Here is a 15,400-nt window from a genome sequence, read left to right as displayed (position 1 = left end):
CACACTCTACCGGCCCAGTTGGTCGGGCGAGCACTCCATTTCTAGAGAGCTTGTTTGACCTGCCTGGCCCCCGCGGCCAATTACAGCGGATACAGCAAGGGCAAAACTCCATCTTTCTTTTGCGATCGCAGATGCTGAGCTGCCAGCGGGTCTGAGCTAGGGATACCAGATTCCTCGCATGGCCTGCCAAGCTGTGCATGGAGACACCGCACCCTGCCCCCACTGGCATGTGGGAGGCTAGCGTCAGGAACAAGCGCACCGGAGCATTTCCATGAGCATGCCTGTCACTTCCTTACCGCAGGGCCATCTGGACAACCAGCCGCCGAGGGAGGGATACGGTGCCGATCTCCGGGGCGGCTACCGCTCGCCACTTGGGTTCCCAACCTTGCATCGAGAAACAAGGGGTACGTGGGTCGGGAAACCGAGCATCACCCCAGCGGCAGACACAATATAAGATCGTCCGACCACACCCGTCGTTTCTACAACAGCTTGTGATGTGTCTTGCACGTCAACCGGCCTTCGTTCCCTCTCACACCAGCTCTCTCTTCTCCTTCGTTTGTCATTCATTCGCTGCCTTTGCTGGCCAGGGCGCATTTCTGGCTGGTTCAGAGCAGTTGCATTCGTAAGTATCATCTGAGGTTCCTTTCTATTCTTCTATTCTTGTTCACTTGCCCCTTTGGGAAGTCAAATGTCCGGAACAATGGCCTCGAGTGAGGCCGTCCGGCCTGATTTTGAGCATGGCAGGCCCCGCTATTGTTCATTGTTCTGAGCCCGCGCTTGTTGTCCGAAATGGCATCTTCTGAACAATAAGCATGACCAGTCATCTCTATTGTCAGTTCACGTATAACGCAGAAAATGCGTGCACCCTACGACCCGTGGCCGTATGGGTCATACTTATACCTGCCCATGTTCTTTATCCTCATCGTCACCTTTACCAATCCCCCTTCCGCTCCCTACACCCGCTCCTATACGCAAACCTTATTTTGCAACTCGCTTCTGGAAAGCTGAGCTAACAAACCAAATCAAGACTATATACCTCACACCGACATCTGGAGATAGCTGGATCTAGACCACGATGCTCTCAAGGATATCCACAGTCTGCCTACTGGCCTTGGGCCTCGTGTCCCCGGCCCTCGCGGTGCCGGCACCGGCACAGGCACCGGCAGTAAACCCAAGGCAAAACAGAGAGTTTTGGATGGCAAACATCGAACGGGCCGGCGTAGCGCCTTTCAACGGCGATGCCAACTACAAGGTGTTCCGCAATGTCAGAGACTACGGTGCCAAGGGAGATGGCGCGGCCGACGATACGGACGCCATCAACCAGGCTATCAGCGATGGCAACAGGTGCGGCGAGAACTGTACCTCGCAGACGACGACCCCCGCCCTCGTTTACTTCCCGCCCGGCACGTATGTTGTCAGCAAGCCCATCATCCCCTTTTACTACACGCAGCTGGTGGGCGATGCCCTTGCGCCCCCGACCCTCAAGGCCGCCGCCGACTTTGCGGGCATGGCTGTCATCGACGCGGACCCGTACGACTCGACCGGCAAGAACTGGTGGACGAACCAGAACAATTTCTTCCGCCAAGTCCGCAACTTTGTCATCGACCTGAAGGGTATGCCCGTCGAGGTTGGCGCCGGCATTCACTGGCAGGTCGCGCAGGCGACTAGCCTACAGAACATCGTCTTCAACATGCGCGAGGATGGTGGCGACGCCAACAAACAGCAGGGCATCTTCATGGACAACGGATCGGGTGGTTTCATGTCGGACTTGACCTTCAACGGCGGCAACTACGGCGGCTTTTTCGGCAACCAGCAGTTTACCACGCGCAACCTGACCTTCAACAACTGCAAGACGGCTGTCTTCATGAACTGGAACTGGGCGTGGGTGTTCCACGACATCAAGATCAACAACTGCGGTGTCGGGATCGACATGTCCAACGGCGGGCCCGACGGCCAGACTGTCGGGTCCGTCCTCGTTCTCGAGAGCCAGTTCACGGACACGCCGATCGGTATCAAGACGGCCTATGACCCCAGCTCTCCCCATACCAACGGCACGCTCATTCTGGAGAACGTTGACATGACCGGCTCGGCCCAGGCCGTCTTCAACAATGCCACGGGCACCACGATCCTCGAGGGGAACCAGAAGGTCAGCTTCTTTGCCCAGGGCCGGGGTTATGGCGGCGCGGGAGGCAACTCTGGCGAAGCGTTTCAGGGACCGCAGGAGGTCGTCAAGAAACCGGATGTGCTCATCAACCCAAACACCGGCAAGGTCATGACCCGCAGCAAGCCACAGTACGAAGAGGTCCCGGCAGGAGATTTCGTCAGCATCAAGAGCGCCGGCGCCAAGGGTGACGGCGTAACCGATGATAGCGACGCAATCCAGAAGGCTTTCGACACCCTCGACACCGCCAACGTTCTCTTCTTCGACCACGGCGCTTACCTCGTTACCAAGACCATTAAAGTGCCCAAGAATGTCCGGATCGTCGGCGAGGTTCTGCCTATGATTCTGGCCGGCGGCGACAGCACGTTCAAGGACCAGAACAACCCGCAGCCTGTCTTCCAAGTCGGTCAGCCCGGCGATTTCGGCACGGCCGAGATGTCGGACCTCATTTTTGGCACCGCCGGCCCGCAACCCGGCGCCATCATGATGGAATGGAATGTCAAGGGCGTCGTCCCGGCCGCCGCTGGCCTCTGGGACGTGCACACGCGCATCGGCGGGTACCGCGGCACCAACCTCGAGCTCGAGCAGTGCGCCAAGAACCCCAACGCCACCAACCCCATCAACCCCGACTGCTTCGGCGCCTTCATGATGCTGCACGTCACCCCGGGCGCCAGCGTCTACCTCGAGAACACCTGGTACTGGGTGGCGGACCACTCGCTCGAGCCCGAGGCGCAGGACGGCCAGATCGACATCTTCAACGGCCGCGGCATCCTCATCGAAGGCCCGGGCCCCGTCTGGGGCTGGGGCACCGCATCCGAGCACTCGGTCCTGTACAACTACCAGTTCAACAACGCCTCCAACATCTTCCTGGGCCACATCCAGACCGAAACCCCCTACTACCAGCCCAACCCGGACTCCACCGAGCCCTTCCCGCCCAACGCCAAATACGCCGACCCGGACTTCGCCACCTCCTGCGCGGACGACACCACGGGCACCTGCAAGCGCGCGTGGGGCGTGCGCGCGGTCGACTCCAAGGACGTCTTCATCTACGGCGCGGGCCTGTACTCCTTCTTCGACAACTACGCGCAGGACTGCCTCGAGACCGAGTCGTGCCAGGCCAACATCGCGTCGCTCGAGGGCGGCAGCGAGGTGTATTTCTTTGGGCTCAACACCAAGGCCAGTGTTAATATGGTCAATGTTGATGGCCAGAGCGCTGCGCTGGATAGCCAGAACCGCAACACCTTTTGCGCTACCCTTGCCTGGTTCCAGCGACCCTCTTAGAGAGTGGGTGGCGGGGGCGGGGGATGCGGTGGTGGGGGTGGTTATGGCGGGGGTGGTTATGGTGGGGGTGGTTATGGTGGTGGACTGGGGCCGGGGAAGGGAGAGTAGAGATACCCTATGCAAGGGGGGGAAATGAGTGCGATGGGAGATGGGCTTGTTGTGGTCTTCTTGGTTTATTATCTATATTAGTTCGTTTTATACCCTTCTAAACACTGGCCGAGAGGCAATTGGTTGCGAGTTTGGTTCGGTTCGGTCGTGGCTTTTGGTGAGCTGGATACGGGGGATACATTTCCTGGAGTCTGCGTGAAAAAAAGAGTAAATAAATGAGACTTGTCCATGAACTCGCTGTTGCTGTCTGACTTCCGTTGTTTGTGGTGAAGGTGTTGGTGGGGCAGACCGAGGGCGCCCAGTGAATTGCCAGATTGCCAGATTGCCTGCCGCGCCATGCCACTCCAGAACAGTGCCAAGGCAATCGCTGCAGTCCAATTCGGCAACGTCATAGCTTCCAGGCTTTGCCTGCCAAGATCTCTTCGCGGCTGCTCTCCTTTGCATTTTCCCTCCGCCATCCCCCGGCGAGACGAAGCATTGCGCTCCTCTGGCCGCTTTCGGACAGCGCCGTCGTTTCATTGTGTCGCGCCCACCGAGGATATCGCCTCAGGTCAAAGAATTCCGCCACCGCCAGCGAGCGAGCGACAGCCGAACCGATTTTCCGATCTCCCATTCCTCGACCATCAAATCCGACAGCAAAAACAACCACAACCACCGCCACTACCGCAATACACCACACGCCCCAAACAAAACAACTCACCATGGACGACACCGACCGCCCAACCCGCCGCTATAAATCCCCCTCCCAACTCTCCCGCGAACCGAACTACCGCCCCCCTTCTCCCCCAAGCCGCAAAACCACCACCACCACAACCACCCCCCAAAACAACAACACCACCACCCGCCGCAACACCCCCTACCTCCCCACCCCCAGCGAGCTCGCCCTCCTCACGCTCTACCCCTCCATCCTCCTCTTCGGCACGCTCTTCAGCCTGCTCTCCCCCGAAACCCGCGCAGCCCCCTACGACCACACACGCCAAGCGCACATCCAAGACGCGGCGCTCGCGCCCTCCTACTTCGCGCGCAAGGACAACATCGTCAATGTTGCGTTTGTGAAGCGCGGCTGGGCGTGGGTGACGGCGGCGTTTGTGGTGTTCGTGTTGACACACCCCGGGGTGGGGGGCTGGGTGAGGAGGGGGAGGGCCGGGGTCAGGTGGGTGGTGGTGACGGCGTGGTGGGTCGGGGTGACGCAGTGGTTTTTTGGGCCGCCGATTATTGATCGGGGGTTTCGGTGGAGTGGGGGGAGGTGTGAGGTTGTGGAGGAGGTGGTGAGGGTGGGGGAGGGGGGGGTGAGGGAGGTGTTGACTGCGGCTGCGTGTAAGGCGGCGGGGGGGAGGTGGAGTGGGGGGCATGATATTAGTGGGCATGTGTTTCTGTTGGTGTTGGGGAGTTTTTTTTTGGTGCAGGAGGTTGGGTGGGTGGCTGCGAGGTGGGCGAGGTATGGGGTGGAGGAGAGGTGTGTGGTGATGCATGATGGGGCGGTGAAGGGGGCGAATGTGGAAGCGGAGAGGGGGAGGGCGGAGGGGGGAGAAGGGGTGGTGTCGACGGTGTTGGAGGCGCTGGGCCATGGAGGGAAGCTGGCGGCTGTGGTGGTTGGGCTGTGCGGGTGGATGTTGCTGATGACGGCGATTTACTTCCACACGTGGTTTGAGAAGGTAAGCATTCCAGGCTGAGTTGGGACCTGCTTTTGCTGAGATTGTGCTAACAAATTTGACAGCTTACTGGACTCCTTGTTGCCTTCGTTGGACTGTATATCACCTATGTACTCCCGCGTTGGATCCCTGCGATGCGCAACATCGTTGGGCTTCCGGGGATTTAGGTTTGGCTGGCGACAGTAACAGGAGTACAGATTATTTACCTACTTGATAGACCGGCGGCGTAATAGAATTGGTATGTACATTGGAAACAGATCAGAACACTCAGTCTTCACATGCCCGGCCATGGCATGGTACCTAAGTATGGTATCCCTGTCACGACAAGCCTTGGCAGGGGATGGAGGGGCAGCGCACAGACAGTTGCATGACCTCATCGGTATTCGCATTCCTCTTCCCTCCTTCAACACACATTTACCTCGTCCTCCTCAACGCCATGACAATATCGCCTGACGGTATGGGTCCGGTCAAGGTCCCCGCCAATCTCCCGGAGTTGGTCAGGGCAGCGTTCAACCGTGCCCGCGCCAGCGGCGACGTGCACTTCTTCCCGACGCAGGTCACGCTGGTCAATGTCAACTCAGTTCCAGTGCGTCCCTCTCCATTACCCCTGAACATCCCCTAATAAATGGGAAATACTAAACTCTATTGTGACAGTTCCAACTTCGCTTCTCCCCTGCCCTCGCCAACAAACCCAGCGGCCCGCAACCTCCCGCGCCCTCAACCGACTCCGTCCCCACGCTCTCCTCACCCCCGAAAGACCCCGAACCAAAGAAACCAACCCCCAAACCCTTCTTCGACCCCTTCGACAACCCCCCTCCCAGCATGCTCATAACCCCTCTCACCCCCTCGCACAACCTCGTCCTCAACAAATTTGCCATCGTCCCCGAGCACTTCATCCTCGCCACACAATCCTTCAAACCACAAACCCACCTCCTCGAACCCGCCGACCTCCAAGCCGCCTACGCCTGCATCGAGGCCTACCACGCCGACACCCCAGCCACAACATCCACCGACGAAGACGGAGCACCAACGCAAACACACACAACCACTACCCAGGAACGCGAAGGCGAACAATCACTCTACGTCTTCTTCAACTCCGGCCCCGCCTCCGGCTCCAGCCAGCCGCACCGGCACATCCAACTACTCCCCGTAGCACGCATGCGTGAGGGGCTGGGCGGGGATGAGGCTGCGGCGTGGGAGGTGCTGGCAGGGTCGCTGGTGAATGAGGAGGTGCGCGGCCGGCTGCCGTTTGCTGCGTTTGTGGAGAGGATTGGACAGGGGTCTGGGGTGGATTTGATGGAGATTTATTTGCGGTTGTATCGGAGGGTGTGTGAGGCGGTTTTTGGGGGTGGGGAGGGGTTGGGGGAGGGGGTGGTGAATGGAGGGGAGGCGAAGGTGGATTATAATTTGGCGATGACGAGGGAGGTGATGGTGATTATGCCGAGGGTTGTGGAAGGGGCGGCGGTGACTGTGCCTGGGGAAGGGGGGGCGAGGAGGGGGGTGGGGAAGCTGGCGCTGAATGGCACGGTGTTGGCGGGGACGGCGCTGGTGAAGACGCAGGCGGAGTGGGAGGCGTTGAGGGAGGAGCCGGAGCAGTTGGTGGAGATTATGGGCAGGATAGGGGTGCCCCAGGTGAAGGCACCGCCGCCGGTTTAGGGGGGCGCATGTGGATGTTGATTGGACAGACGGCGGTTTGGAAAGAGGGGAGAAAGAGCAGATAGAAAATGCTTTTGTTCTCCCGCCGTTATCTTTCCGTTTTGATGCCCTCTAAATGCACAAAATGCAACCCACAACCTCTCCTCCTGAATGCACACTTGTATCACATTAGAGAATTACTTGTGTTGACCCCTGACCAGACCCAAACCCCCAGAAGCCCAAGCCCAAGTCCAAGCACAAGCCCAAGGCAACACCCAACACCAAAGACTCAACCCCCTCATCACCGAACACCAAACGCACAAAAAAGCCTCCTCACCACCGCCACCACCACCCCATCAACAGCAACCCCCCCGAACAACCCTCCTCCCCATCACCCCTACCTAAGCATTCAAACCCCCCACCAAAACCTCCCCCCGCCCCTCCCCCTCCGCTCCCTCACCAACTCATCCCACCTCTTCCGACACGTCGAGTTCCCAAACCGGTACGACCCGCCGTGCTGCACCATGTGGTCGGCCACCTTCTTCCAGGGCACTTTGGCCGACGCCACGGGGGGCTCCCGCTCGGCGGCGGCGGCGGCTGTGGTGGTGGTGGTGTTGTTGGGGTTGGGGTTGTTGTGGTTGTTGTTGTTGCTGTTGCGGGAGCGCGGTGCAGTTGGGGCTGGGGGTCGGGGTGGGGGTGGGGCGAGCAGGCGCACGGCGGTTTCGAGGAGGTGGAGCTGTGGGGAGGGGGGGTTAGGCGGGTTGGTTTTTTTTTTGAAGGGGGGGGGGTTTGAAGAGAAGGTGGGAGTGAGGGGGGGAGGGTGATGGAAGGAGGGCGGGGGAGAGATGGGGAGTGGTGGTGAAGGGGGGGTGAGGGTGTGGTGGTTTGGCTGTGTTGGGAGTTGAGCGGGGATGGTTGGGTGGTTGGAGTGCTGTGGCCCTTTTGGAGGGGAGGGAGGGGGTGCCGCGCAGGGAGGTCGCCATGGAAAGGGGGAGGGCTTCTGGAGAGAGCAGGGCAGTGTAGGAAAGGGGAAGGGATCTGCCGGACTCTGTCCAAGTGACCACCCTTAACCAAAGAGGTTGACGGTGACAGGCCCAAAATGCCGGTGTCGAGGGACAGGGATAAAACAACACAAAAAAACACTCACATCCTTCTCGGACCACTCGGGCTTGCGCACCCTCTCCTCGCGGCTCTTGGTCAGCGTGCGGTACCGCCCGCGCAGCGTCGACTCGGCCTCGATGAACCCCCCAAGCCGCCGTATCTCCTTGTACGTCATGCCCTGCTGCTTGTGCTTGACCAGAAACTCGTCCTTGGACTTCCGGTCCGTCAGCTTGACCGGCTCCCTGGCCCTGGGCGGCCTGCGCAGGTGGCTGGGAAGGGGCTTCGGGGGCTTAATCGGCACGGGCGACGGCGACGGCGACGATGGCGATGTCGACTCCGACTCCACGTGCCTGGCCTTGGGGTGCGGCCGACGGTCGAAGCTGCCCGAGGCAGAGGAAGAAAAGTCGGAATCGGTTGGGGATGGGCGCCTGTGGGTGTTGTTGGTATAAGGGAGGGATCGCAGACCGCGGGTCGGCGCATCCGGGAGCTGCTTGCGGGGCTTCGGGGCGGTGGACGGCAGCGGCACCTCCACCGAGGGCAGAGGCTCCATGGCGTCGGGCTGCTCGTGGAGGTGAGTGTCGGAGAGGAAGCTGGTGTGCAAGGACTCGCAGGACGAGGACGGGGTGGGAGTCTGGCGGATCTTGAGCAGTTTGGGAGACACGGTCTTGTCGTCGTCGGTTTGGCCTGGCTCCGTCTTGGTGTACGTTGGTTCTTCGTACTCGCCTCGAACCGCGGGGGAGGCGTCCCATATCGGGTGTTCGGGGTCGTCGAGCGCCATGGCCTCCAGCATGCCCGACGATGCATACAGCTTGGAGCTGGTGCTCAAGTCACTCTCAAACATTGGTGGCAGCGACAAGTGGTGAAGTGCATCGCCGGGCCGAAAGGACGTTTGCGGCAACGCGCTAGCGTGGACATCCCAGATGTACTGGCTATACTCGAGGCTCGAAGAGATGCCTGGGAGCGAGTGGTCCCAAATTGGGTCTCCGCCATGTGCAAACGGGGCGAGAGCAGGAAGCCCATGTGGGACCATCTGCCAGTAAGATGAGTCCAGGGGGTCAGACGCTGGGACGTTTGCGTCGGAAAAGAGAGGAACACCCCTCAATTCCGTGGAAGTGGGATAGTGCGAGAAAGACGAGAAGGCGGACCGCGACGTCCGGTTGCCTGTCAGCGAATACCCTGCTCCGGCCTTTCCCGCAAACCAAACATTAGTTCCCGGCCCCTGTGCTGTTCTCCCCTGAGACAAAGAAAGGTGTGGAGATGGAGGCAACGCACCATGAGAGACATGCTTTCCCCTGTGTCCTGGGTCTCAGCGAAATACCCGCTCCCATACGTCGGGAGACCGTGCTGCGGGATGGCTTGCTTGGGTCCGGGCTGGGCCCACCCGGGTTTCGGCGACAGCTGGTTGAAAGACATATCGTAGAGCCTCTGTTGGTGGAAGCACAGCGCCGTGTTGATCTGATTCAGTTGAAGGAGCCACGGTGCAAGGTCTGCAGCTGCAAAAGTGAAGACATTGTCCCGAAGTGAGACCACGTCCACCCGGGGCATCTCTGGGGTGATAAACATTCTCAACCCCTCGTGTGTTCCCAGTGGCAGCCCAATGCCCTCCGACTTCCCCTTCGCCTCCCGCTTGCTCGCACCGCTTTCCACCGCTCACGCTTCCCTCCTGCTCACCGCTGCTTCACTCACTGTACGTGAGCGTGGGCAATGATGCGTTTGACTCCGCTCGCGAGAAAGATATTCGAATCACCAGCTGTCTGAACCAGTGAGGGGTTCGTCGGGCTGCACCGTTGAGCGGTCAAGACGGATGCTTTCTGGTTCGCATGCACGCTTGTGTAGGTTCCCGATAGAACGCCTGGGGGATTCGGACTGGCACAGGTTGGGTATGAGCGGTCCAATGACTCTAGGGGCACGAGAGGGAATCAGCGCCCGCAACTCCAGTTTTCGAGCGGTTTTCTGTCGTTCCACGCACACTTTGACGTTTTCAAAGGTCGGGGTGATGGCTATGTTATGAGGAACAGTGTTTACATACGCTCCAAAAGAGTCAAGGTTCAGGGCGGCGGAGGGTCAAGTTGGAGGAGGCAGGGACAAAGACAAAAAGTCGACGAAGGCAGGAAATACGACAGGAGATTCTCAGATGAAGAGGGCAGATGTGAGTCTTTTACGAAGTAAGCCAGGGGCACAGGAGCAAATATCAGGACACGGGGTGGCGATGAACTACAGTCGGCCGGACTCGACAGCGCCAGGGTCGAGGCATTGTGTTGCTCTTCCTCGACAACCAAGCCATCTCATGTTTCTGTCATTTTTTCACGAGATTGAATGAATGCTTGCGACGGCAACCTTGCTGAAAATGGACGAGAGATTGCCAAAACAGGACGAGTCGAGCCCTGTCTCCCGTGCGGGATGTATCCGCTGCCCGGAGCTCCCCTGGGACATGGGGGGCAAACGTCGGCCCGGCTGTCTTCCCCGGGTCGCCGACCCAGTCCAGGCGGTGGCGGACGAGACGGCGATATCATATTTCACTCGCTTGAGAAAGCAACGGGGGTCAGAGGCCAAGCGAATCTGATCAAAGTGTAAACGCAGCCCCCTGCCTGGGCCATGGATGTATCACGCAAGGCAAGGCGGGTGGCAAGCCCGAGCATGGGTCCGGATCTGGCGCAGCGGTGGCTGTCGCGGCTAGCCACGCACATCTGGAACTGTTTCGGCAACGACCAGGAATTCCACCCACGTGGGTAGCCAATGGTTGAGTTCCAAAGATGGAGGCGTTGGCTAGAAGACTGTTTGACCGCACAAATGCAAACGTCATTGGCTTGCATGCTGGGTCTTGAGGGGGCTTGTCGCTCGTTGCGTGACTTGCATTTCTCCTCCCCTCCCACACAACCAATCTGGGGCAGATGCATATCTGCGATTCGGGTATCTGGTCGATACTGTCGATCCCATGCAAGCCTCAGATGATGCCGCAGCACAGAAGCAATCGCCGGGACACCACCAGGGCTGTCTCCCCCGACGCTGGGGGACTGGTCGGGAGACCAACAGTGCTGATTGGGCTCCGGCGGGGTGGGCGATGCTTTTCTGCAGAGGCATCGGGGCTTGGAACACGCCATGCATGAGTCCTGTGTAAGACAGGTCGGTAGTCGGTAGCGCTAGAGCAGGAGCGGCAGAAACGCCACCAACGACGGCATTTGGGATGTCAGTGCTGCGCTGACTCTGCAGCAAACAAGAGAGGTGTCATATTCTGATCGAGGGGCATAGAAACTCGGCGAATATCGGCCCTTTCCACGCTTCCGTTCTGGGAATCTCGCGCATACCGCTACGGGATGGGCCCGTTCGCTAGCTGCCCGATCCGGATGGGTTTGAATGACCGACACGGCAGACAGGGACAAATGCCCACGCCGGGGCACACTGACGGCGACCCCTTTCGGGCATGTGTGATGTACTCTTCCGTGGGCCTGCCTGATGGGTGATGCACCCGATGATCGGAGGTGCCGCACTGTGGGCCTCAGTGTCATTGGTCATGGCACTTCATCTTCGTTTTGAGGGCAGCCCTCGATACCCCCTTGTCGTTGTCGTGAGCGGAATCACGCACAGCCAGACGGCACGATGAGCGGTACCTACCTACCTAAGCTTAAGATGTGGTAAAAATCAGGACGAGGATTGAAGACTGATTGGCCTCATTGCTAGGACTAGTTGCTTCGTGTGGGATCATATCAAAAAGTGGCCCATGGTTTGCAAGCCAACGTCAACGTTGATCGGGTGAAGCCAAAAAGTAAGAGGTGCGTACAAGTCAGTTCATGATACGCATCGCATGCTGCATTACCTTGATTTTCCAATGCAACCTGGAGCTGGAATGCGGCGTAAATTGACTTGCTGCTTGGTGTTTTGTCTGCTGCGGTTTGGCAGCGCCCGCTGGGAGTCTAAGGTAGGTAAAAAAAAAAAAAAAAAAAAAAAGGCTGAAAAGCCGAACTCAAAAAAGCGGAGCAGGAAAACGAAAACAAGCAAGGGAACCCTCGGAACCGAACCGTACTGTGTACTGTGTAAAGACCCCAACCCTATCCACGAAAAGCCGGAGACCAAAACTCACGAAGCTCAGACTCCTGATGATGTAAGATTGATTGACCCGTATGTGGGACAAAACCACAAGTCTCTCCTTTCCATCCGCCCGTTGCCAAAAACGCCACATCACATAGCTACTCTTTAACTGAAATCCCTTCTATGTTATACTTTTGAACCCGTTCTCGCCCACCAGCACGTAACACCGTCATTAGAAAGTTCGCGAAGGTTTACCTAGGTACCTAGTCTCCCAAGACAGACACTCACTCCGGAACAGGGTAAAAAAAAGCCTAGACTCCTACGTAGGTACATATATTGCTCAAGGTTAAGGCAAGCCGCCGCAACCACCCTGAAACTTCATGCACCTCGTATATCGATGGGTAACTTCCCATCATCCTTATCCCTATTATCTTGCAGTTCGCTCTTTTCAGCTTCCTCATCTACCGCGCTGCAGAACCTAGTTTCGCCCATTGGGCGATTGGCCATTCACCGGATCATATATGATATGCGTCGGTCGTTGGTTCGTCGCTTCGGAAGTCGAGCAGGCGGGATTGTCGCAGCACGAGGGACCTCCCGTGGCAGTGGAACTGCGAGAACCGGCCAAACCTGTCGTGTTGAAACGAGAAGACGATAGCCTAGGTACATGCATTGCGATTAGCCCAACTCTTATAACATGAGGACCAGAAAAAAAGCTGTTTCCGAATCGACGGAGCTCACGGGTAACGTGTGGTGCTGGCAGAAGTGCTCTTGGCGAAACTGGAGCTTCAGGAGCTCGAGCGCAGCGACGACCTCGCTACGCAAAACGTCCCCCTCGCCGGATTCCGCGGCGTCCACCACAGACCCTCCGATATGTGGCATGTCGAGAGAAGGGTCTCTCATAACGAATGCTCTGGTCACTTTGAACGTATAGAACCGAGGAGGGCTGCCAACCCTCACAGGCCCATAGTGGCCTGTAAGAGCTGATTTACCCCATTCATCCGGGGGGAAAGACCAAGAACTAGGAGCCCGGAAATCAGTAATACTAATGCCTCGTGGTTAACATTCCAGGATTCGATTTTGTAACTTACGCCCAAAAACACCACCGTGAATCGCCCCATACGCCTTGGTTAGGCGATCCATCAGGAGCGCTCCCACCCATCACCTTCTCACACCAACCCAGCCTGAGCTGCGCATCCGTCATGGGACTGCAGAGCGGGTGTAGGTCCTCGGGGTCAGGGGGGCCCATTTCCTCGCTCTACAGAAGACTGCGGTAGGAACCTCGTCGGCATCTCTCTTGCCACTCCGGGTACTCGGATGAATTTGGGTAAGCGTCGGCAAGGTATGCAGAAGTCTTTTGTCGCGCCTCCTCTAGTGTAAAGCGAGGGCAGAAAAACCGGGGACCAAAATCGATACTTTTTTCCTCGATGTCGAGAGGTTCTGCCTTTCGAATATTCAGTGACGCAAGACACTCATCGTCGAGAACATAGACACCGGCGCCAAGTGCCTTGATTTTAGCGAGCACGCCGTCGAGGGACTCGCGGTACAGGCGCCCCAGCTTTGCTGTCTCATTCAGGTTGTCCTCCATTGTCATCTCGCTCCCGCCCTCCGTCGTGGTATCGTGGAAGGAAGGTAGGGTGGAAAGGTAGGGTGAGAAATGGGGCGGCCTTGTGGGGGGTGGAGGACATGGCTTGCCTCGGCTGGTGCCGAGAAGGCAGGCCGTTAAGTCCCAGCAAGGAAAGTCAAGCCATGTCACCAATCAATGAGAGCGGCGGATTCACCGTGAGAGCTTTTGTCAGTCCCCTATATTGCGCAGTGAATATACAATGTGTGCAGATACATATCATCGGTCCCGCGAGGGCTTCAGCTTCGGTCCATTGACTCAAGGCCCGTGGCACCTAATCAAGGACTGTGAGCTATGACAAGAACAAATGGCAAACACGGCCTCGAACACAGTTTAGAGTGAATATGATAGCTGCCACACATCATAGCTGCCACAGTAACATAACCAACCTCCCCCTATCCAAGAAAAGCAGTATAGGTACCAAAACTTACAAAGCTATCTTGATAGAGTATCTTTGGGTTAAATCGAACCGGAAGTAAATGAAGCTAAATGTAATATAATTCATGGATATTTCTTCCTCTATTTCCGCACAATCATTGTTTTAACTTCCATATATAAACTTGTTCCCTGTCGAGGCTAGCGGCATCGACGTGGGGACTGGGTCTAGCCAAAGCGCGAGAAGTGTACACAAAGTGCATCCGGTCAGCGCTGGCCTATGGCGCATCGTCGTTCCACATTCCCACGGATGTGGGAGGCGAACCGGTGAAGAAAGGCATCACCAAGGCCCTCGGGAAGGCCCAGAACAAGAGCCTGAGGATTGTGGCGGGAGCCTTTAAGTCTACCCCCATCCGTAACCTCGAGACAGAGACGTGGGTACCACCGTTGGACTTATACCTAAACAAACGGCTTGCAGATTTCGAAAACCGACTCCAACAACCCGATCTGGACGACGGCCAAGGCGGCAAAAAGACGGCGGGGAGCGTTGTCCTTACCGCCTGCCGCAAGATACAGCAGAGACTCAGCTCGAGGAGGGGCAACAGGGGCCGACCGCGAACCTTGAGACCTCAAGGGCCCACGGCGGTAGAGAGAGCCGCGGGCACGATCATGCGCTGGACGGGGGGAACCATAGACACGGACAAGGCAGTAGAAGAGGCCTGGAGAGCGAGGTGGTTAAAGGAACGGGACGGCAGAGCAATCACCAGGCCGGCGGACGACTTTGACCATCAGCGGGAGACGCTATTCCGGAACGAAACCCTAAGGAGGCATGACGGTCTCAGCAAGGCGAAAAGCTCACTGCTCATTCAAATCCGGACGGGAGCAATAGGCTTACGGGACTACTTGTTTACACGGGAAGTCCCGGAGGTTCTGACGCCTGCCTGCGAGTGTGGCGAGGGACGAGAGACTGCCGAACACCTGGTAGTGTGGTGTTTGGCCCCACCGTTGACTCGAAGATGGGAGAGAACTGGAATTCGGACACGACGGGACTTTTACTCAGTTCTACACGGTATCAATCCCACGACTGCACGGCTTGCGAGGAGGATCCTCGACTGGCTGATGGACTCGGGGAGGCTGCCGATGTACAGCTTGGCCAGGAGGCTCGAGCTGGAAACGGCGGCCTGAAGCGCCCCCGTTCGGAGGCCAGGAGGCCTCCTCTCTTTGTATACGTAGACTCACCAGAACGCATCGTTCCTTGATTGTTGGTAGGGGTTTTTCACCCGGCCCGGGAGGGCACGGTTTTCCTGTACACTAAATAGCAGAGGGTCCGGCACGCCCTAGGGCATAGCGGAGTATGAATAATATATATAAACTTGTTCGGGGGTAATAATGATGGATACCTAGGTACATCTCAATGTTATGGAGGCGATTTGTAGGTAA

General features: G+C 57.8%; 5 protein-coding genes across 5 annotated transcripts; 3 read left to right on the top strand and 2 right to left on the bottom strand.

The window, feature by feature from the left end:
- Positions 1 to 854: 854 nt before the first annotated feature.
- On the top strand, positions 855 to 3,495 carry F5144DRAFT_161309 (glycoside hydrolase family 55 protein). Its single transcript, XM_066782544.1, has one exon. It carries the CDS (start codon positions 1,076 to 1,078, stop codon positions 3,440 to 3,442), a length of 2,367 nt encoding a protein of 788 aa, XP_066644250.1. The 5' UTR covers positions 855 to 1,075; the 3' UTR covers positions 3,443 to 3,495.
- Positions 3,496 to 3,944: 449 nt separating this feature from the next.
- Positions 3,945 to 5,565, top strand: F5144DRAFT_508041 (inositol phospholipid synthesis and fat-storage-inducing TM-domain-containing protein). Its single transcript, XM_066786496.1, has 2 exons — positions 3,945 to 5,205; positions 5,268 to 5,565. The coding sequence occupies exons 1-2, from the start codon at positions 4,252 to 4,254 to the stop codon at positions 5,367 to 5,369; spliced, it is 1,056 nt and encodes a 351-aa protein (XP_066644249.1). The 5' UTR covers positions 3,945 to 4,251; the 3' UTR covers positions 5,370 to 5,565.
- Positions 5,566 to 5,659: 94 nt separating this feature from the next.
- On the top strand, positions 5,660 to 6,858 carry F5144DRAFT_486587 (histidine triad-like protein; the record flags this gene model as incomplete). The annotated part of the gene is made up of 2 exons (XM_066785556.1): positions 5,660 to 5,788; positions 5,857 to 6,858. 2 exons carry the CDS (start codon positions 5,660 to 5,662, stop codon positions 6,856 to 6,858), a joined length of 1,131 nt encoding a protein of 376 aa, XP_066644248.1.
- Positions 6,859 to 7,246: 388 nt separating this feature from the next.
- Positions 7,247 to 9,351, bottom strand: F5144DRAFT_486546 (uncharacterized protein; the record flags this gene model as incomplete). Its single annotated transcript, XM_066785553.1, has 3 exons — positions 7,247 to 7,573; positions 7,985 to 9,114; positions 9,207 to 9,351. The coding sequence occupies 3 exons, from the start codon at positions 9,349 to 9,351 to the stop codon at positions 7,247 to 7,249; spliced, it is 1,602 nt and encodes a 533-aa protein (XP_066644247.1).
- A 2,745-nt stretch (positions 9,352 to 12,096) lies between these two features.
- F5144DRAFT_628062 (uncharacterized protein) lies at positions 12,097 to 13,549 on the bottom strand (the record flags this gene model as incomplete). The annotated part of the gene is made up of 4 exons (XM_066792322.1): positions 12,097 to 12,620; positions 12,703 to 12,982; positions 13,053 to 13,169; positions 13,224 to 13,549. 4 exons carry the CDS (start codon positions 13,547 to 13,549, stop codon positions 12,480 to 12,482), a joined length of 864 nt encoding a protein of 287 aa, XP_066644246.1. The 3' UTR covers positions 12,097 to 12,479.
- Positions 13,550 to 15,400: the final 1,851 nt, after the last annotated feature.

The sequence above is a fragment of the Chaetomium tenue genome (genome assembly GCF_020726465.1).
Source record: "Chaetomium tenue strain MPI-SDFR-AT-0079 chromosome Unknown F5144scaffold_3, whole genome shotgun sequence".
Taxonomy (NCBI): domain Eukaryota; kingdom Fungi; phylum Ascomycota; class Sordariomycetes; order Sordariales; family Chaetomiaceae; genus Chaetomium; species Chaetomium tenue.
The sequence above is the reverse complement of the archived record's forward strand: the minus strand, read 5'-3'. Positions and strand labels throughout refer to the sequence as shown.

Bases quoted from the DNA above. Each gene is read 5' to 3' on its own strand.
- F5144DRAFT_161309 (XM_066782544.1), top strand. From the start codon at position 1,076: ATGCTCTCAAGGATATCCACAGTCTGCCTACTGGCCTTGGGCCTCGTG.
- F5144DRAFT_508041 (XM_066786496.1), top strand. From the start codon at position 4,252: ATGGACGACACCGACCGCCCAACCCGCCGCTATAAATCCCCCTCCCAA. The intron at 5,206-5,267 runs GTAAGCATTCCA...CAAATTTGACAG, and splicing joins TCCACACGTGGTTTGAGAAG to CTTACTGGACTCCTTGTTGC.